The sequence below is a fragment of the Prunus persica genome, chromosome G7 (assembly GCF_000346465.2).
Source record: "Prunus persica cultivar Lovell chromosome G7, Prunus_persica_NCBIv2, whole genome shotgun sequence".
Taxonomy (NCBI): Eukaryota; Viridiplantae; Streptophyta; class Magnoliopsida; order Rosales; family Rosaceae; genus Prunus; species Prunus persica.
The window spans coordinates 21,560,821-21,582,040 of NC_034015.1; the positions used below are offsets into that span (position 1 = coordinate 21,560,821).

Sequence of the window (21,220 nt, forward strand, 5' to 3'; positions counted from 1 at the left end):
GAAACATCTAGCACCTCATATGAAAAGTGAGGCAATACATTAGACCAAATCACAGTCACAATACTTTTTTCATTAGATAGGTAATAGTAATATGTTACGACTTAAGCATGTCAATCACAAAAAATAAAAGGGCAAAAAGAAGCCATTGAGAAACATTATAAACTCGTCTAAATTCAAAAATTGGTCCAACCCATTACTTGAAATACAAATAAACTACAAACCAAATATCAATCTCTGCTAGGGGACTCCATATAGGTTCGCAATTGATTATAACATAAAAGTTTCCAACTGTTTTTTGCCAAATAAAATCTTAAACAAAATGCCAAGTTACGAGTGTCATCCACCTCAAAACCCGAGCTTGGTACGGCGCCAGTGCCTGCGCTTAGCATTGTACCTGAGGAAACACGACGCCGTATTAGAGCAACCAAATCCATTTTGATTATCAGAAAGATAGATAGAAATGTGAAAGAACACATGTTTCTCACCTGATGGTGTTGTCGGTCCTCATGCGGATCCAGTGAGGAATGGGTCGGTTCTGCCTCATCTTCTTCGCCAGCTTCTTCTTGATCCTGAAGGTCTTGTGCGACGGCTGCAAATTCAATCGGTTGAGATGAGAACAAGAATAGAGTCTAAAATTTGCACGTCCAGTGTCATAGAAAGCTTACCATTTTCGCTGTGGGAGCTTCGGCTGGAGGAGCGACTTGCAGACAAAAACCCTAGCGATAGGAAACCCTATTGCTGAGTCTTGCAATTTATAGTTTTTAGCGATGGGTTTTATGGACTGTTGGGCCCTTACGAGATTATGATGAGTCTCAATGGAGGCTGATCATATTTGAGGAAGCGTCCAATTTTGAACTAAAGGCCCATTTCTCAAATTGCACACAGCCCAATAACACCTTGTTTTAGGGCTTGCCATGAACTGGACTAAGTCTATTAATTTCAATTATGTTTTAACCGTTTATCGTGAATTTATATATCGTGAAACTTATGTCTTAAATTCAATTTTTTCTTTTTTTGATATTGCATGTATTAAAAATAAATAAATAAATTGTGAAACCTGACTTATTAAACAATTATTAACATTTTTGCTTTAAAAATCTAATATTGCAGTGGTTTTATTTGGGAAAAAAAACATGGGAATTGTTGGGTTTTAGGATTAAGGGTGTGTTGAGCAGATTATAAAGTGTAAAGTAAACAGTTAAACGACATTGTCATACTCGTGCCGTAACGGGACAGTGCAATCACTGTAAAAGTAGCAGTGCTGATACCGCCCAAACCCGCGCACGGAAATCCAAGTGTGAAATTCCGAAAGTAGCCCCAAATCCCTAAGGCCCACTCTACGCTCCAATCACCGCGTGACCTCACTCTCCTTCCCCCATCAGGATTCTGCAACCTCCTCTCTCCCACAGCCTCACTGTCTTCCACATTCCAAACACTATAAAAGAGCGCCCCTTCTCTCTCTATCGCCGTCTTTTCCCGAATTCGAACCTTCAAGCTTCGCTTTCTAGTGAGTTCCAGTGCTGGATTAGTTTGATAGCACAGAATCGACGGTTCTGGTTGATTCTTACAATTCAAACAATGCCTCGCGCTTCTAAAAGAAAAGCAGCTCCATCAACTTCGACTTCCGTCACATCCTGCGACGCCGTTCCACCGCGTGCCGGTATCTTGCTTTCCTCAGATTCTGATTGGTTCCCGATAAAAACTAAAAAAAAAGAAGAAATATTAAAAGTCACATATTTGTTTTATTTTCATAGGGCACAGAAGTTAAGTATGTGAATATTGCACGCAGTTATGAGCTGGGTTAAGCTAGCAGAGCAGCAAAAACTCGTCCTTTCTTCTTTTTTTGTGATTATATTCTATTGGGCATGCATTAACTATTCGATTTCAATGTTTTGGATTGTATTATAATTTGGCCTTGTTCATGCCGTTTAATCCAATTGCATCGCTTTGTTTTGATTTAGACTTTTAAAAATTTCAGTAGTTTTGTGTATTTGAATTTTGAGAAGCGGAACTATGATCTTCAGGCTATCTGGAAATTTTGTGATTTTGAAGTTTGAGTTGTCAAAATTACTTTATCACCCTTAACTTGTTGAGTTAAGACGAAGGATAATTTTGAAGAAGAACTTGTGCGTGGCTTCTGGAGTTTGGTATACTATTTCGAAGATTTTATGATACCAATTGCCCTAAATAAACATAGAAGATTCCGTAGGTGTGTTTTCTTTTTTGATTTATGTATGAGGAGCAATATACTCACATGTTGGCGATGGATTAATAATATTCAAATTAATCTTACAATTTCTTTCTTCAACCATTTTTCCTATGATTTTATATGGTACAAGTAATTAAAAAATAATGCCATTGTACTGTAGGTGGAAATTTTCTATATAAAAGATAAAAAATTGTTTTTTATTTTTTGGATATTGAACTAGCCCTGTAGGAAGGCTGCACATATTGGTCGTTATATTTGAATATGTTATGTCAGCTGTTGATCCTGCTTGTATCTGATGTGCTTTTTTTTTTTCCTTGCTCGACAAGTTTTAAGATATATTTTTGGTTTTTACTATGCAGTATTTGGTGTTCTAATGTTATTCAGCCTCAGGTAAATGTAAATCAAGAAAGGTGGTAGACCGGATAGGAAGCCTTTTTGAATTGTATGCAAACCAGTCGTTAAACATGATTGAGTAAGTATACAGTGCTTTGATAAGCATGCATTTATGAAGTGGTGATGTCAATTCCGTATGATAAGTGTGCAGTGCTAAAATTCTGTTAACCTTCCTATATTCTTATGTTTGATTGAATAGCCCAGAAGGAATTGAGGCTCTTTGTTCGGATTTGGGTGTGGACCATACTAATGTTAGAATACTGATGCTTGCTTGGTAAGTTGGTTTATTAGTTTTTGCTTACACGTTGTTGTGTGCATACTTCATTTAGTTATCTTATAACCTGATTGAAGTTCCTGAATGCATGATTCAGGAAAATGAAAGCTGAAAAGCAGGGCTACTTTTCCAGGGTAAGATGGAAATGTATAGTTTAAGCAGATTTTCTTGTTTCCCAGTTGGTGTTCGTGCTTCTAATACATTTAATGTTTTTGTTTCTGCAATATGCCCTAATACATTGGATGTGATATATATGTAATATATATGCATGTTACTGATGAGTTACACAAAACAATGGTATTACAAAGAAGATAGTCTGATTTACACAAAAGGAGGCAGCCACCCAAAATACGAGAATTTTAATTTTGGGACCCCAAGTGAAGGGCAAAGGAGTTACGTAAAAAGTACTAGGTTTGTAGGGTTTAAGCCTGTATACTAAGTTGCTAACTGTGAGAAAGATCATCTTGTGACTCAGAAAACTATTTTGACACTTCAACTTGATAGAAAAGTACTGATCAGAAGTTGCAGTTTGGCAATAATAGGCACTTAATACAACAGTTAGGAAACAGGATACACTTTTTCATTGAGCTGGTCTGTAGAATTTTGTCCAGTATGTGGCTTTCCTGTGAAGAAAGCGAACTCGAGAGAGACTAACTTCAAAAACTTAACAAAGATTCTTCAATGTGTGTAGAGTTTGCTCTAATTGTTCAAGGTCACTGGAATATTTGTTTTATCGGGAATAGGATCCTACTTCAAGGTTAGTGTAATGAGGATAGCATGTGGCTGGCCCTCTCAATGCTACCCAAGACACTTGGAAACCCCCAAGACTAACTTTATCTGTGTTCCTAGCCTCCAAATAAATACAGTATGAGACCTCAATGTTCCCATGTTGGGACTTCTAGTTCTCATTTTTTTTTCTTTTTTCTGTTTCTCTTTCCTGTTCTTCTAATTAGGACGAGTGGCAAAGAGGCTTGAAAGAGCTACATGTCGACACTATTTCTAAATTAAAGAAAGCACTCCCGGGTTTGGAGAAAGAGGTATTCACATCTTCCTTTCTTTTCCTTTTGGATACTATTGGAGTCGTGATGGAATTGTTATTGAGGTGATTTGGTACATAATACCGGATGATGCTTGAAAGGAAGAAATATTTGTTGGTACTGATCTTGCTTTTTGTGTTTTTTGATAGTTGATGACCCCACCCAAATTTGAAGATTTTTATGCATATGCATTTCGATACTGCTTGACAGGTGAGCTTAGTCTTGAGAGGCATTTCTTTTTCTTATATTAAGTGAAAACCTTTTTTTTCATGGAAATCTCTGTGTCAAATTGGTTAAATTTTCAGAAGAAAGGCAAAAGAGTGTAGACATTGAGACTGTATGTGAATTACTGAATCTCGTATTGGGTCCCCTATACCGTCTCCAGGTTGATTTATTAATTAAGTATTTGAAGGTATGTAGCTGTGGCAGCTGTTCATGTCCCATTTCACTTTTCTGTTAAGTAATTGGCTCCTCAACACAATTGTTTTCTGAACTAGGTTCCACAATTGTTCTGTGATGCTTGGTTTTAATTTTGGCAGGTCCAAAGTGAGTACAGAGCATTAAATATGGATCAGTGGTTACATTTTTACCGTTTTTGCAAGGAGGTAAACTTATTATTTTTGTTTTTATTTTCTCCAGAAATTCTAGTTCATATGTTTCTTTGTACCTTTTAACGTTTTGTTGTTGAGTTGCAGGGCCTGGAAAGTGGCCCTGGTTTTAAGATTATGCAATTAGATGAGTTTCTTGTTTGGCTTGAAATCCTAACCATGATTTTGGAAGGCTAAACATGTGTAAAAAAAGTACAAGATTATGATAAGACTATCCATTCGTGTAAAATAATTGGAAAGTATGCAATCAGTGAGTTGTGTGCTCAGGAATAATCTCAAGTCTAATTGACCTATTTGACAGTTTAAACTCATAAACACCAAACAATGGCCCATAATGGGAATATAAAGGTGAAAACCTCGATTCGAGGGATTTAGCACTTCCTGTGCCTGGATCTAACTTTCTGACTTCTATCTAACTTTTTGTTTTAATTCAATGAATCTTTACTTTTGGCAGATAAGTTTTCCGGACCTTCAAAACTATGATTCGGATCAAGCATGGCCTGTGATTATTGATAATTTTGTTGAATGGATGAGAGACGAGCAAAGCTAATTTTGGCATCCTCCTGTTAGAATACACTGCTGACCTATAAGAAGGTATAAGAATTCTCCTCTTTTTATATCTTTCTTTTCTTCCCATTTATTGGGGGTGGATATTGTAATTTAGATTGCATCATTGATTTTCAAACTAGAAGAATGGTTTAGATCCACATTTGTGACTTGACTTTGGTCTGTTTGATCGAATTGCAGGGGTTGGCAAGAATTCCAGCTATGGTTTTAACTAACAAAAGATTTGTGCTTGCGTTTTTCTTCTAGGGGGTGGTTTGGAGAGCTGGCTCTCAAGAGAAATGCTGCAGTTTTTGTGATGAGAAAATTTTGCAAGTGTCTAATTATATAAAAAAATGTTTTGCACTCTGTTTATTTTCCACTGCCCGTATTATTTAATTTGTGGTTTTCTTCTCTGAGCTGCTATGAATTGCAGCTTCAATTGATAAAATTGTTGCTTAGAATTCTTTTATTATAAAAAGAATGATAATAACCAATTGCGCTGAGCATACTATGATTGATGCATTCTAAAAATTTTGGATAGGAAAGGGAAAAAAGAAGGAAAGACTATCATGGATGGATGGAGTATTTAAACATTCGTGATTCTTTGAATTGATTGAGATGAACTAATCCATAATCGAAATCAGAATAAGGTGTTCAACCTGGCTGCTCGTCAAGTTCGATAACAATGACTTCAAAATTTGATAACATGGACACGTACATGCAGGCCGCACGTTTGTAACTTGTCAGCCTACTTATTATTGCACGCAAAACAATTGTACATTTATTTTCCTTTCATAATGTAAATACAAATCTCCAACCTACTTAAATTAATCCTCTACCACACATAAAATAAATTGGATTCAATTCAATAATCACTAGTCACTCAATGAATTGATGCTTTATATATATTAAACACGAAAATAGCTGCGAGTTTCTATACGATCATCAATTAGAAATTTCATTCTAGACGGCTGAAATCTCCTGTAAAATCGGAGCAAGAAGATAATGTAGGAGATGTAACACTCTTCTCATTCGTCGAGAATCCATGAATTTGAAGCTGTAGTTTAAGAGAATGTACATATTAAGAATGAATTATTTTGGAAACTAAGTTTAAGATTAATGAAAAGAATCTTAATTGTCATCAAGAAAAAGTTGGTGATTTTACCTTGCGCCGAAATCTTCCAGTCGCTATCATATGTGAGGGCCCAAAAGAAGTATCCACGAAGCCCAAGGGCTTGAGCATACCCTATCTTGGAGGTTGTAGTAAACGCATCATCAAACGAAACCCATGAAGACCCGTTAAAAGAATATACTGTCATAGTGTCCACGTCATACACTACGGTTGCGCCCGACTGGTTCAGCAGTGTCTCCACCTGATGGAACAACAGCTGCCCATCTCCTGGGCCTGGCCCAACAGCAGTAGCTCCAATACTATGATTATTTGGGTCTTTGAGCTCCCATGTCCGGCCGTAGAGTGGCAAGCCCATAACTAGCTTCTTTGGGGGTATCCCGGCCTTGATCCATGACCTAAGCCCGTATATGGAGTTTACTTTACTCTTCGGGTCAAGCAATGCTGCATTGGGCCCTGTGGTATTGCTCCAAGCCCCGTTATAGTCGAAACACATTGCATTAATCCAGTCCAAGTATTTATTCATGTGCGGCATTGGGTAGGAGCGGGGGACATTGGCCAAGAAGAAGTCGGCCGAGAAGTAGACGGCGGCGGTGAGTAGGAGAGGAGGGCGGGCTGTGGATTTAGCCTCTTTCTTGAGTGCGTGGCGCCATTCTTTGAGCAAGTGGCCCAAGTCCTTCATTTCTTTTGGGCTTTTAGGGAATTCCCAATCAAGATCCAGCCCATCAAACCCAAACTTACGTGCAACCTCTATGGCAGAGTGTATGAAATGTGAACGTGAGGAGGGCTCCGAGGCCATGCGAGCAAAGATTTTAGGTAGTTCTGGGTCATCTCCGCCACCACCTAAGGACAAGAGGGTCTTCACTGGTGGATGTTTGTGATGGAGGGTGGTGGTGAAATTGGAGAGAAGCAAAGCTGTTGAATTTGACAAGTCAAATTTGAAAGTGACATCGTTTGGCACAAGAAAGGCATAGAAGATGTGAGTGAAGAATGATGTGTTTATAGCTGAAGGTGGGAAATCATCTGACAACCATGAAGGATAATAGGCCGACTTCACAGGGGGAGGAGGGTCTGAAAGCGAGTCTGCCATACAGCCAGTGTTGAAGATCATCAAGGAACAGGAAAGCAAAAGAATATGCACCAAGTCATTGAGGCTTGCCATTTCTAGGCTGTGAGAAAAGTAGACTGACTACCCAGTGGTAACTAGGAAGGGCTATATGCTATATATTATTCGAAGCTTGAAACGTATTTGGTGTATAGTTTTTGTATTTATCCACCACAGCATGCATTAAAGAAATAAGAATGCATATAAAAATGATGGAAGGGGTTAAGCAAAACGTTAAAATTCCTGCCTATATAATCCAGAAAGTGGTTGTATGTATTTTAAGTAATTTTGAGTTAAGAATTGTCGATGTTTTGACTGCTACTAGTACTATATCTATTCTATTCTAGAAATTAAGCCGTCCGTTATGACTTATTCAGAGCAGTGTTGTGTTGTATAATTAAAAACGATAGAGTCGCATTCAACTTATATGTATATATATACATTCTATTTAGTTCTAAAATCAAATAGTCATTTATTTACAACAGTGAGAATATTATATTATCAAGTGTCCAAAGTTTGATTTTGTGGATTTTGTGGTCGTCTCTACATTTGATGTATGCTTGTGGAGATGATCAATGCTTGGACAGGGAAGTCACGAGTAAGCAGAAGCTCCAATCATAACAACACAGGCTTCACAAGCAAATGGTTTTTCAAACCAACCTTAGAACGACAACATACCAAAATTTTACTTTAAACCACTTGTCTTCACTTAATTGCTGTCACTAATTTTTATAACGTTCGAAATCAATGATGAAGGTTGTTGTTTGTTAGGAGAGGCCATTGTTTACCCCTTTAACTTCTGACAAAAATGCTAATACTTCTCATTTGGTGGTGGTTTTCTTTTGGAACAGGGCTCTGAGTGGACATGTTATTCTGTTGTTTTTCATGTTCAATTGTGTTTGTCTGGGAATAGTGCAGGCTGGATTTTAATTTTTTTTTCTTGCAGTTTTTGTTTTTGTTGTATAAAAGAATTTCGTACAAACAAAACAAAATTTTTGGCATATCCTCTCCTTGGTCTAAGCCTAACCACTAGTTCAATGTTCAAATGACTTGCCTCATCAGTTCCCTCCCTTCTCTCGGCACAGGAATTGCAAATTTTTAATTCAACCAAATATTGTAATGTTTAGAACATGTAGGCCTCCAGATGAAGAATACAAAGTTGCTAAAATCTTGTATACTTCATAGAGTATATGACCACCCACATTCTTGAGCCTAAGAACTCAACCACTGAAAATGAAAAACTAATGTCTCCTATTCTGAGCCTGCATTTTCATCGGGGTTGCAATCTGAAATTTGTGCATCATTAACTGAACAACTTCCTTGCTGCGGTGTAGATATGCTTCCACACTTCCATGTGTAGAGAAAGCCATCTTTGTAGGAGTGGGAAAGGGTTCGGTGTCAATTTTGAGCATGGAATAAACTTCCAACATTGTAGGCCTAGCCCCCGGATTTTCCTGGACACATAATAGAGCTACTTTCAAGCGTCTCGATAATTTACAAGAAGACGAAGAATCATCCAGTGATGGATCTATAAATTCCCTTCCTTTGTCCTCTTTCCATGATAGATATGCCTGAAATAGTTTGAATGTTACTTCATATATAGTTTAGATATCTAAGTAATAGTTTCCAGTAGTGCTGATAGAATCATAGACAGCTATCTTACATATTGCAAGAGGTGCAAGCTTTCGTTCGGACCATAGTAACATGTGCTCCTCCTTCCACTCATCATTTGTAAAAGTAGAACCCCGAAGCTGTAGAAGTTGACTTCGTAGAGTATATACCTTTTTTTATGTATTCAGGAGGAATATAGCCACTGCATTGGGTGTGTGTGAATTAACCAAAAAGAGGCAGTTTACTTACTGTGTTCCAACAATCCGGCTTGTGTTTGCTTCAAGTTCATCTTTTCTGAAAAGTTTAGCCATTCCAAAATCTGATATCTTAGCATTCATTTCGTGGTCAAGTAAAATGTTGCTACGTACCTTTCACATCTCGGTGAATAATTATAAATTTGGAGTATTCTTGAAGATATAGGAGTCCTGGGGTAACCCCTTCAATGACGTGCACACACTTTGTTCACTCTAGAAGATACAATCTGGTAGGATCTGCAAGATAATTAGCATTATACATTATGGGAGCTCCGTAGCTTTGAATGTACCTCTTGATGTACTTATAGCTCATGGATCCATCTTTCGTCTCAGCTTTGCCGGCTGCAGGTGCCCCAATTCCATTATTTGTCTTTGGGGTTCACAAGTGTCCACCCATAGCCATGGTAAGGAAAACCCAAAACCAGTTTGCTAGCAGGAAATGAGTTGTTTAGCCATTGCTTTATACCATAGTTGGTATTAACACGGGTTGATGGGTCATATAAAGCAGCATGAGCACCAGTAACATTCTCCTTAGCAGGCAGATGATAGTCATATGCCACAACATGTGCCCGATCCAAATTCCTCTTCATAGATTCAATAGGGTAACTCAACGATTCGAAAGCAGGCAAATAACGAACCGCCATTGTCAATATCAAGCGTGACTGATCACTAGAGTTTCTTGACTCAGAATTCACAGCAGCCCCTCACTCATCCAATAGCTTTCCCATGTTGATCATATCAGACGAATTTAACACACATTAGGCATCATCAGTACAATTAATTAATGATGAAAAACATGATTGGGAAGCTTTTAAATGCTTAGTTGAATACATACCTGCATCTGAAAGAGTCCAATTGACAATCGTTTTTGGAAAGCCAATCAGTGATCCCAGAATCCCGGGTGGCTATACTATTTTTTAGAATCATTAATAAAACATAGCCGCCCGGCGATACTATCTTTTTAAAAATCAGAAAACTAAGGTATAGCCGGGCGGCTGTACTATTTCAATATACAAAGGCCCCGAATAGAGAAACGTGTCAAAATATGTATAGCCGGGCGGCTATACTATTTTTCAAAAAACCCGGCATGGCCGGTCGGCTATACTATTTATAAAAAACACGCGTATAGCCGGGCGGCTATACTATATTTTTGAAAAAAAGAGGACCCGCCCAGCAGTAAGGAGCCCACGTGTCAAAATAAGTACCGCCGCCCGGCTCTGCCATTGTTTGGAATAAAACCGAGTACAGCCGTCCGGCTATACTATTTTTAAAAACAAAAATAGTAAAAACCAAGTTGTAAAAAAAAAAAGGGGAAAACCCGCTAGCGGATAGGCGGCCATGTGTCAAAATACGTATAGCCGCGAGGCTATACTATTTTTAGAAACATCAATAAAATCGAGCATAGCCGCATGGTAATACTATTTTTTCCAAAAAAACGTAGTATAGCCGTACGGCTATACTATTTATATAGAAAAAACGGAAAAACCGAGTTGGCCTAGGCGGGTCTGGGCGTCTGGGCCGGGCTTTAAATAAAACCTCACGCTGCCTCTCTCTCCTCTGAGCCGTCGCCTCCTTCGCTCTCTCCCTCCCTCCCTCCCTCTCTCTCTCTTTCTCTCACGACAGACGGCCACCACCAGGCCTCCACCCAAGACGACCACCACCGGGCCGCGACCTGCGACCCGCTCGACGCCCGCGACCTGCGGAGGGATATGGAGAGGACGTTGAGTTTCAGTCCGAGAACAAGAGAGTGTTGGAGAGGAGGATTTTCAGGGGTTGGATAAGATAAAAAGAGAACGGAGTTACTATCAGTGTTCGTTATCGCTAATTTAAACCAGAAACAAGCTGTCTATATATAAATTAATATACTGCATATAAGGCCATGGAGTGCGTTCTGAGGACAGAGTGGCTAGGCATAGGAGGACGCGACATTAAGAACATCCTCAAACATTAAGAATTCTCTGATTGAAAACTGCAGGCTGCAGCCTCTGGATGCAACAAATTCTAGCTTCCCAGACATTCACAATCCATACAAAAGTCAATTGAACTAATATAAAAATTGACATGTTTCTTCCAGAAATTCATCTGCATGCTATCCCATTAAGCCAACATTCGGCTCAGATATTTTAAAAAGGATATATATATATATATATAAATTAGATGCCTTAATGATTTTCAATTTGCATGATTATTTGCATGATTATTTAAAAGGATGATTTCTGAATGAAGATGTGAAAAATCGATGGTTTGGATTGTTGGAAAAAATTTGGCACCAAGTGTACTAGTTTTAGCCGTGCGGCTATACTATTTTGAAAAAATAGAAAAAAATCTGGTATAGCCGCGGGGCTATACTGTTTTGTAAGAAATATTAATAATATAGCCGCTCGGCTATACTATTTTAAAAAAATTCAGGAAAACCGAGTATAGCCCGCAAAATAAGTGTAGCCGCGCGGCTATACTATTGATATGCATAAAAAAGGACCTCATTGCGGTAGGTATAGCCGTTCGGCTATAATATGTTTTTAAAAAAAAAGCAGGAAAACTGAGTATAGCCGCTCGGCTAGACTATACATATAAATAAAGACCCGCCTTGCGAATAGAGGTCCACGTGTCAAAATCAGTATAGCTGCACGGCGATACGATTTTGAAAAACAGGAAAAACTGTGAAATTATGACTGCCGTCTGCAGGCTTTGCCTTCAACAATTCTAGCTTTTCGAAAGGAAAGTCAATCTAATTTGAACCAATAACAAATTGATATGTTTCTTACAGAGATTCTTCTGCGTGCTGTCCAATTAAGTCAATGATCGGCTTAGATACTTAATTAAAAGAAAAAAAAAGAAAAAAAAAAAAGAACCGGCTCAGATATGCATTTTGCCTCAGTAACAGCTACGTCTTTGTGGCGTGATCAACATTAGTGCTTTGTCTCTTACTTGTTCTAAACCCATCTTTCATGCTAGGACCAAGCACATCGAGTTGGATTATCACTTCGTGAGAGAAGGGAATTGGTCACTAGTAGTTGTAAATCTTTTCAAGTTCAATGTGTTTGTCCTCAAGATGAGATTGCAGATGTGTACTCAACAAGGCTCAAGACACAGTGCTTTTTTCGCTTCCACTCCCTTCAGCTTGAGGGGGAGCAGTGTAAGTAATATGTTTGTCTAAGATCTGTCCAAATAAGCCAACGAACGGCTTACATACTTGAGGTCAAAAAAGGACCGGCTCAGATACAAAAACTATATATAGTAGTACCTTGTTCTTCTTGTACAAAAATATAACTGCCAAGAGTGTATTTTCAGGGTAGGCTTGGGTTTTAAGAACATGTTCCTTCTTACTTGAAGAACTTTTTGGCTCTTCTTTTATATTTTGTTTCCTTGTCCAAGGAAGTGAAAAATGGGCTTGACTTGGTGCAGCTTGGAATTTTGGATTCAACAAGGCGCGCTGAAGCTTTGTAGCCCAATTTCGCAAATTATTTTTTTTCTCATCCACACAAAATTTCCCAAAATCATTCGTTCGTCCAGATTAAGAAAATAAGAATTCACGGCAACATGTTATTGTTTATTTGGCCTCATTAGCCTTATTGCAAGTAAGGTATTACATTTGCATATATAGATCTAATCCTCATTTTCTCATCCCCAAGTAGTTGAAGCTGCAAGAACAATAGTAAAAACATATGTAGTTAATACATCAGAACATCCATTTGTTAATATACAATAATTCCAATAGAGTTAAATATATTTCTACTTAGGATTTACCAACCTGTTTGAGAAAGAGCCCAGTTATTGTCGTCACCACTGACTTGCCATGAGAAGTAACCAAGAAGCCCCTTTTGCTTAGCATATGAAACCTTGGCAGAGATACTCTGTGTGTCGTCATAGCCAATCCATGTTGTCCCAGAGTAGCAGTAGTTTGTAACAACCGTCGCATTGTACACTGTCTGTGTCCCATTCTGGCTTATGAAGTCCAGTATGTCCTTGTAGTTTATGCTCCCATCTGTCCTAATAGCCGGTCCATCAGCCGGTCCATCAGCCGGAGCAAAAAGGCCATGCTCATCAGCATTCAGCAAACGCCATGCATACCCATAAAATGGAAGGCCCAGCGCTATCTTATCCGCACCCAAACCTGCCTCAACCCAAGATGTGATGCCAGCATCCCCATTAACCTGGCTAGCGGTTGCGTTGTATAATGCAGCCGGTGGTCCAGTTCTGTCTCTGCTTGAGTTCCAAGCAGAGCCATAGAAGTCATAAGCCATTACATTGATCCAGTCCAAACTGTTTGATATGGACTCAATGGGGTAATTTATGGTATAGTAATCTGCAGAGCGAAATACTGCAGCGGCTAAAAGCAATTCGGTGTTGCCAGATGTCTGGGACTCATTGGCCACAGCAGCTCGCAGCTCAGTGAGAAGGGTGCCAAAGTTGGTCATGTGAGTGGTGGTGTCCGGGTACTCCCAATCAAGGTCAATACCATGGAAGTTGTAGGACCTGGCTAAGTTAATGGAGGAGTCAATGAATGATTTTCGCCTGCTGGGTTGGCTTGCCATTGAAGCAAAGGTGTCTGCAATAGTATCATTGCCTCCTCCACCAATGGACAAGAGGGTTTTCACAGAAGGGTTTTTTTGTTGGACTGTTTGTGTGAAGCTCGAGAATTGGGCTGAGTTTGAGGAAGTAACGGTGACTTGGTAAGTATTGGGATCAAGATCAGCAAATGCACAGAAAAGATTAGTGAAAAGGCTGGAATCTATGCTGGATGCTGGAAATCCGCTGTCCCAATACCAGTAAGCGCCTTTAACCACAGTTTGGCCGGAAGAGACATTGAATTGGATAAGGAAAAGGAGGGTGGAAAGGAGAAATATTTGAAGGGTTTTGGTTTTCGAAGACATTGAAGCAAATTAAGGAGGAATGATCTTTGTTTGCTAGCTATGATTGATATGAAGATCAGCTTCTGCGAGCTATACATACATATAAATAAAAATAGTCGAATATTGAAGATCTGAACTTTGGAAGAGACTTCCATTGGAGACTTTTGCTGATTTATGTCTTGGTGATGACATATGTAGCTTGAAAGTTTAGATATATTGAAACTGATTGTGGTCTAAAATGTCAGCTTGAAATTATCCAAAAGTAAAGAAGGTAAGTGGATCTTTTAAGACAGATAAAATATTTATCTCTAGAAGCCATCCAATAGTAAATGCTGTTACTAGCAACTTCTCCCCTGTTCACATCTGGTTATTAGAGTAACTCAATCTAGGCCTTAGATTACTTTGCGCTTTGTGTGGAACCGTCAAGACCAGGTACACAACATACTAATTGGAGAAAGACTTTTCTACTTGTGATATTGATATGTCAACATCTGCTAACAACCTATAACTCGGTGAGAGAGACCCAATATTTTCATTTTATGGAGACAATTTCACCATTGACCGTAATTTCATTTATGATGCCAGCAAGTTTGGTGTACAGTTATGTGGAGATTATTACTTTACAATTCTTCTGTTGGTTGGATATGCAAAAAGTTGTCTTGATTGCTCAACACCCTTAATTTGTGCCTGTTGACTGGTAGTTTTTCAATGTCAACTCTACACTATATAATTCAGCGGTACGTCATGTCATGCGTAACAAGAATCGAATCTCTTCATCCTAAGAAGAAGAAGTGAAGTCTTAATGCATTTCTTTCTAAGTTCAGCCATCAGCCATCATCCATCTGCTCTAAAGCATCAGCTTCCTATCCATACTCCATGGTATTCAAATTTTCAAGTGTACTACTAGTCCTCCTTTTCTTCCATTTTCTTGTTGCTTTTAGACTGCAAAGCTCAGAGGCACAATCTTGGATCAAAGCAGCATACTGGTATTCTGGCAGTGAATTCCCCATTGCTGACATAAACTCTGCGCTTTTTACTCACCTTATTTACTCATTTGCCGGTCTTAATTCATCATCCTATGAGCTCTCCCTCTCCTCTGACTCTGAGGAGCAGGATCAGGTGCAGCACTACTCCACCTTCTCATCCACGGCCAAGCAAAAGAACCCATCAGTCACCACCCTCATCTCCATTGGGGGTGGAAACGCAGACTACTCAGTCTTTTCAACACTTGTCAGTAATTCTTCTCACAGAAAGACCTTCATTGATTCTTCAATAAAGATTGCAAGGCTTTATGGCTTCCAAGGCCTAGACCTTTGCTGGGTTTCAGCTAACACAAGCGCGGACATGACCAACATGGGAAATTTGTTTCAAGAGTGGCGAGCTGCTGTCAAATCTGAGGCTGCAAATTCTAGCCAGGCGCAGCTGATTTTGACAGCAGCCGTTCAATACAAACCAGATTTGGAGTCCTTTTCTTTTCCGGTTGAATCCATTCGGAACAACTTGAATTGGGTACATGTAATGGCCTATGACTATTATGGGCCTCAGTGGACTAATTTCACCGGCGCTCATGCAGCTCTGTATGATCCATCAAGTGATGCTAGCACAGATTATGGTATCAAGGCATGGATTGGTAAGGGATTATCTGCTTCCAAATTGGTTTTGGGCTTGCCTTTCTATGGCTATGCTTGGAAACTTGTGAATCCTAGGGACAATGGTATTGGTGCACCAGCAACAGGTCCAGCCATTACAGAGGATGGATCCATGAGCTACAAGGATATCAAGGGTTACATTCAGAGATATGGGGCTGATATAATCTACAATGCTACGTATGTAGTTAAGTACTGCATAATTGGATCATCTTGGATTGGTTTTGATGATGCTCAAGTTGTCAAAATAAAAGTTTCTTATGCTAAGGAGCAGAGTTTGCTTGGATACTTTGTCTGGCAGGTTTCCCATGATGACAACTGGGTGCTTTCTCTTGCAGCTGCAGGTAGGAATTGAAGCTCAATAATTATGCATGGTACTCCACTTGATGAACTCATTTTCTCTGCATATTCCACCATGACAAGTTAATTTCATTACTCCCATCCCATCTAACGAGATCAGATTGGTTATTGTTGATTGGTCACTTTACAAAAGAGAAAGTCTGCTAATGCAATACTTTAGTGTCTATTGAAGTTTCTTGTAAATAAAAGTCAGAAATTAAAGTATGAGCTGATATTGAAAACAGAAAATATGATTCGCTGTCAAAATTGCATTGCCTTCTCAGCCATTTAGCAGTCAAGAGAGGAGAATAAAATAATTGGTTTCTGCTGAAAATGAAATGAAGATAACCAATATAATTCCTTACTGCAAATTAATGAACAAGATACCCATATAAGTCACCGTCCAATAGAAGACTTGGAGTTTTACTTTGGAAAATTCAACCATCGCCTTATTTATATTTCCCCTGTAATGAAGGTTTGCTCATGCATTCTTCCCTAACTGTTACATTGAATTATATATGCTGATCACAGCTACAGCTCAAGAGCGTGCAAGCAGTGGACAAAAAAAGCGGCGACTTCTTATAATCATTTTGACTACAACAGCTTCAGTTGTTCTCATATTAGGCTCCGTCATGTGTTACTTCCGCATGAGAATGTTCAAGTCAAAAGGTATATAGCTTTATTCTTATTTTTGTTCGGCCTGAAAGTATTGAAGCATTAACTATTCACCTCTTTGAATATGTATTTTGGATTTTTGTATTATCTATAACTCTTTTTTTGAACGAACGTACTATCTATAACTATGGAGGAAGAATTGGATCTTAAAGCTCTTCTGCCAATTCTTTGGCAAAAGCAGCTAAAGAATCAGAATCCAGGGCAAATTATATAGCAGACCCAGCTGGAACTTTTAATAGCAATGTACCTAATCTGCAAGTCTTTGGCATTGCTGTAATTGAGGAGGCAACAGAAGGATTTTCAATTGAAAATAAGCTTGGAGAGGGTGGTTATGGTCCAGTTTATAAGGTAAACTTTTATAATGGGGCATATCATGGCACCAGCTTGTCCTCATTAAACATGCTAACCATGAGTGTCTACATAACTTGCTAGGGTGTATTGCCAAATGGACAAGAAATAGCTGTGAAAAAACTTTCAAAAGCTTCAACTCAAGGATTCGAGGAATTCAAGAACGAGGTCATGCTTACAGCAAAACTACAACACGTTAATCTTGTCAGGGTTTTGGGATTCTGCATCGAACACCATGAACAAATGCTGATTTATGAGTACATGCCAAAGAAAAGCTTGGATCTCTACCTCTTTGGTAAGTCAATATGAGATTTCGCTGCCTTCATGCAAAAGATGACAGTCCACTAGTTCCTGGTGGTTTCACTTCCTTGTGCCACACAGCTTTAAGCTGAACATAGTGTAAGCTTGTAAGGGATGTCCTATGGTGTCTCTACTATTCCATGCATTTTTTAGTATATTTCAATGCAGAACTGATAGGACAGCATATGTTTCAATGTAGATCCTATCAGAAGGTATCAACTAGATTGGAGAAAACGTGTTAGCATTATTGAAGGGGTTACTCAGGGACTTCTTTATCTCCAAGAATACTCAAGATTGACAATAATCCATCGAGATCTGAAAGCTAGCAACATTTTACTTGATGAGGAGATGAGGCCTAAGATCTCAGATTTTGGCATGGCTAGAATTTTCACAAAAGATGAACAAGAGGCAAACACAAGCCGGATCGTTGGAACATAGTAACTCTATTTCCTAATAAAGCTAATTTTTTAATTGAGCTGTCTATTATTGGATACTTTGGTAAGTAATCTTCTAAATCATTATGTGCAGTGGCTATGTACCTCCTGAATATGTTAAAAAAGGTCTATACTCCACGAAATCAGATGTTTATAGCTTTGGAGTTCTCCTTGTACAGATCATAAGTGGCAAGAAGAATGCCGCTTTCTATGGTCCAAATGAAGACTTAAACCTTCTAGAATACGTAAGTTACTTCAATAAGCACAGTTAGATCAGAATTAATATTTTCTTCAGCTTTGCTAAGAATTAAATCTTCACGTTTCAATTACATGGTGGGGAACATTCAATAATTTCAGGCATATGAACTTTGGAAAGAAGGCAAAGGGATGGAGTTTATGGATCCTTCACTTGATGATACACATTCATTATGTAAATTGATGAGATGCTTGCAGATTGCTCTCCTATGTGTTCAAGAAAAGGCAAATGATAGGCCTTCCATGTTGGAAATTTCTTCGATGCTACAGAGTGAAAATGCTGTAATGGAAAAACCGAAAATGCCAGCTTTTTCAAAAAGAAATGAAGACAAAGAAACTAATCCTGCACCGCGGCTAGAAGTGTGTTCCATTGATGATTCAACAATCTCAGAGGTTGTAGGCCGATGAGTGGTGGTATATGCTCAGTGCTTTGTAAAACAAATTTCAATCAGATTTTCAATTCTTTTTCCTTTTACTCTTAGGCATAACCGCTCTGCCACTAGTCAAACTATTCTTAGAATTTATTAGTCATGTATTTCCTAGTAAGTTATTAGGTGTATATTACATTAATGCAGTCTACTTACTACAAAGTTGGTAAGGGGAAGAGGTCCCTCGGGTCACACTACAATGTTGCAGTAGGTTTCTTTAGTTTAGGCATGAAGTGAACCAATTATGAGTTTGGGGTGGTTCTGTTCTGTTCATCTATGAGTCTACCAATGGAAGTTTATTATGTGCTGCGAGTTTTACTGATGTTTCTTTATCTACCAATGTAATTGTTTACTGTAAATGTAACCTGATTATGAAGAATAAGATACCCATAAAACCTGTCACCATCCAATACGAAAACTTGAACTTTTGTGTGGAAAATTCATTTATATTTCCCCTGCACTAGAAGGTTGGCAGCTCAATGTCAATACTAGAAAACAATGAGCTCACTCACACAACTTTATTAATTATTAACAAAAGAAACACACAGACAAACATCTTACTACAAACTTTACAAAGCGAGAGCTCCAGGCTAGCAGTACAATGAGTTGACAACTTCCAACATCTCTATGGCATCTCTATGCATATTATATTCTCACAGCTTACTGAGCTTTACACGTTTCACCTCTTAAAAAAGAAATTTTGATTTTTCTATTATCTGTACTATATGAATGCATGATGAAGCATTGCATCTTATTAAAGAATACAAATCGCCTCCGATTAGGCTAAATACAAATGGCACTACATCTTGATCTTCCTATTGATAGGAAAAGTAGCTAGTGTAGTGTCCCTAATATGCTCCCCATGCGCATTAAGCTGCAAACAAATTTGACATTCACATTAGGCATCAGTAAAGTACAATTAATTAACGATCAACTATATATACAAATACAAGAACACGAAAGGGGTTGTTCTCAATGTCATATATACCTGCTTGTGAAAGAGTCCAATTCACATCGATGCCAACATTCCATGCAAAGTAGCCAACTAGTCCCTTTTCTTTAGGGTATGAAACTTCGGTAGTGATACTCTGCGTATCATCATAACCAATCCAAGTTTTTCCAGTGTAGGAATAATCCATAACAAGTGTGGAATTAAACACAGTTGGTGCACCATTCTCAGTTATATATGCCTTGATCAGGTTGTAACCGGCTGACCTGTCCGGCGGCACTGCCATTCCTTCGGCTGGTGCATAAATACCATGCTGATTTGGGTCTGTTAGGTTCCATGCATAGCCATAAAATGGAAGGCCAAATGCAATTTTTTTTGGAGGCATACCTGCCTGAAGCCAAGCAGTGATCCCAGAATCCCCACTGATAGGACTGATTGGGTTGTACAGGGAAGCAGGGGGTCCTGTTACATTGGGAGACCAACTAGGGGCAAAAAAGCTATATGACATCATATTGATCCAGTCCAAGTTGTTTTTTATGGACTGAATGGGGTGCAACAATGAGTCGTAAGTTGCAGAGTAGTAGACCGCTGCCACTAGAAGCAATGGGGGCTTGCCAAATGTCTTGGTCATTGGTCACCCCGCCTCGCCACTCTGCAAGAAGGGTGCCAAAATTGGCCGTGGCTGGGAACTCCCAGTCAATGTCAAGGCCATGGAAGTTATAAGACCTGGAAATGTTTATGGAGGAATCGATGAATGTTTTGCGGGAGCTTGGTTGGCTAGCCATTGAAGCAAAAGCTGCCCTACTGGAAGCTGATGCTCCACCTATTGATAAAAGGGTTTTGACAAAAGGGTTTCTTTGTTGGACTGTGCGTGTGAAGTTGGAGAATTGGGGTTGGTCTTGAGGGGAAATGATGACTTGGTTGGTTTTGTACCAGTAACCTGCTTTAATAACATTGCCAGCTGCAGCTGCAGAAATAATGTGGACAAGTAAAAACAAGGAGGGCCAGAAGCAAAAAAATAATGATTGGGTTTTAGAATCCATTGAGACTGAGTTGTAGAATGATTTGCTGCAGCAGCTTGAGTGGCATCCTTTATAGCTGGATTCCTCTAGTATTCTAATGGCTAGACTCATAAGTTTGAACTTGAAATTAAGTTGATAGTCGTAAGAAATGAACCCACTAGTTCTATTAAACTAGACGGTTGATATACAAACTAAACTATAGGCGTTGAATTTAAAACATATATGCCACTGATATCTCATCTATCAAGCTGCCGGCCGTTGGTTTAACACAAAAGTATTTGTGTGGCCTGCCTGCGCGCGGACATTAGCAAAATTGCATGTATACAGTTTGAGGCTTTGCAACGTCTGCACAGAACTGATTAGTGAAGAAGACAAGTTAACATTCTCCTTGACCAATATTCTAACTGAGTCTCAGCAGCAGCATTAGGATTTCTTTTTGAACCAGGAATTAATTTGAATGGGTCGCTTTAGGCTTTGCATTAGAATGATAATTTAACAGGAAACAAGCTTTATATATTAGCAACATGTAATTAATATAATGACTGCCAACCGCCAAGAATGTATTTCAGAGCCCAGAATACAAAACAAAAAAGACTTTAGACAGAGGCCGCGGTTAAGTAACCATAATTAATAGTGACACTTAACCCAAGTATGTCCTCATCTGCAAAAGTACCAACTGGCAAAAACATCGAGGGTATTATTGGGTTTTCACGTTTCATTTGTGAGCTTATTTCTTTCTTCTCTTTCTTTATAGAAACAGAAAGAAACAAAGTGCCTTATCAAAAACAAAGAAAGAAACAAAGTG

At 38.8% G+C, this 21,220-nt stretch overlaps 5 protein-coding genes and 1 pseudogene across 8 annotated transcripts; 2 read left to right on the forward strand and 4 right to left on the reverse strand.

Annotated features, from left to right (window-relative positions):
• LOC109950457 (60S ribosomal protein L39) lies at positions 125–774 on the reverse strand. Its single transcript, XM_020569230.1, has 3 exons — positions 666–774; positions 486–589; positions 125–394 (listed from the first exon to the last, which is right to left on the reverse strand). The coding sequence occupies exons 1-3, from the start codon at positions 666–668 to the stop codon at positions 346–348; spliced, it is 156 nt and encodes a 51-aa protein (XP_020424819.1). The 5' UTR covers positions 669–774; the 3' UTR covers positions 125–345.
• LOC18770922 (DCN1-like protein 5) lies at positions 1,257–5,572 on the forward strand. 3 transcript variants are annotated; one of them, XM_020567630.1, is made up of 10 exons: positions 1,257–1,660; positions 2,594–2,681; positions 2,802–2,876; positions 2,974–3,010; positions 3,830–3,913; positions 4,063–4,123; positions 4,219–4,325; positions 4,453–4,518; positions 4,976–5,115; positions 5,335–5,572. In XM_020567630.1, exons 1-9 carry the CDS (start codon positions 1,579–1,581, stop codon positions 5,069–5,071), a joined length of 696 nt encoding a protein of 231 aa, XP_020423219.1. In that variant the 5' UTR covers positions 1,257–1,578; the 3' UTR covers positions 5,072–5,115; positions 5,335–5,572. The 3 variants fall into 3 exon arrangements, with proteins under 3 accessions (XP_020423219.1, XP_020423218.1, XP_020423220.1); XM_020567629.1 differs by having other exon boundaries at positions 1,261–1,660; positions 5,269–5,572; XM_020567631.1 differs by having other exon boundaries at positions 1,267–1,660; positions 2,600–2,681; positions 5,269–5,572.
• Positions 5,677–7,374, reverse strand: LOC18769527 (acidic mammalian chitinase). Its single transcript, XM_007203284.2, has 2 exons — positions 6,233–7,374; positions 5,677–6,124 (listed from the first exon to the last, which is right to left on the reverse strand). Exons 1-2 carry the CDS (start codon positions 7,356–7,358, stop codon positions 6,096–6,098), a joined length of 1,155 nt encoding a protein of 384 aa, XP_007203346.1. The 5' UTR covers positions 7,359–7,374; the 3' UTR covers positions 5,677–6,095.
• Positions 12,654–14,287, reverse strand: LOC18770379 (chitotriosidase-1). The gene is made up of 2 exons (XM_007202903.2): positions 12,918–14,287; positions 12,654–12,807 (listed from the first exon to the last, which is right to left on the reverse strand). The coding sequence occupies exons 1-2, from the start codon at positions 14,038–14,040 to the stop codon at positions 12,788–12,790; spliced, it is 1,143 nt and encodes a 380-aa protein (XP_007202965.1). The 5' UTR covers positions 14,041–14,287; the 3' UTR covers positions 12,654–12,787.
• Positions 14,771–18,766, forward strand: LOC18769998 (cysteine-rich receptor-like protein kinase 19). Of its 2 annotated transcripts, none has more exons than XM_020568370.1 (7): positions 14,771–16,009; positions 16,536–16,673; positions 16,861–17,027; positions 17,112–17,322; positions 17,527–17,764; positions 17,856–18,006; positions 18,119–18,766. In XM_020568370.1, exons 1-7 carry the CDS (start codon positions 14,896–14,898, stop codon positions 18,422–18,424), a joined length of 2,325 nt encoding a protein of 774 aa, XP_020423959.1. In that variant the 5' UTR covers positions 14,771–14,895; the 3' UTR covers positions 18,425–18,766. The 2 variants fall into 2 exon arrangements, with proteins under 2 accessions (XP_020423959.1, XP_020423960.1); XM_020568371.1 differs by having other exon boundaries at positions 16,542–16,673.
• On the reverse strand, positions 19,314–20,436 carry LOC18771180 (annotated as a pseudogene).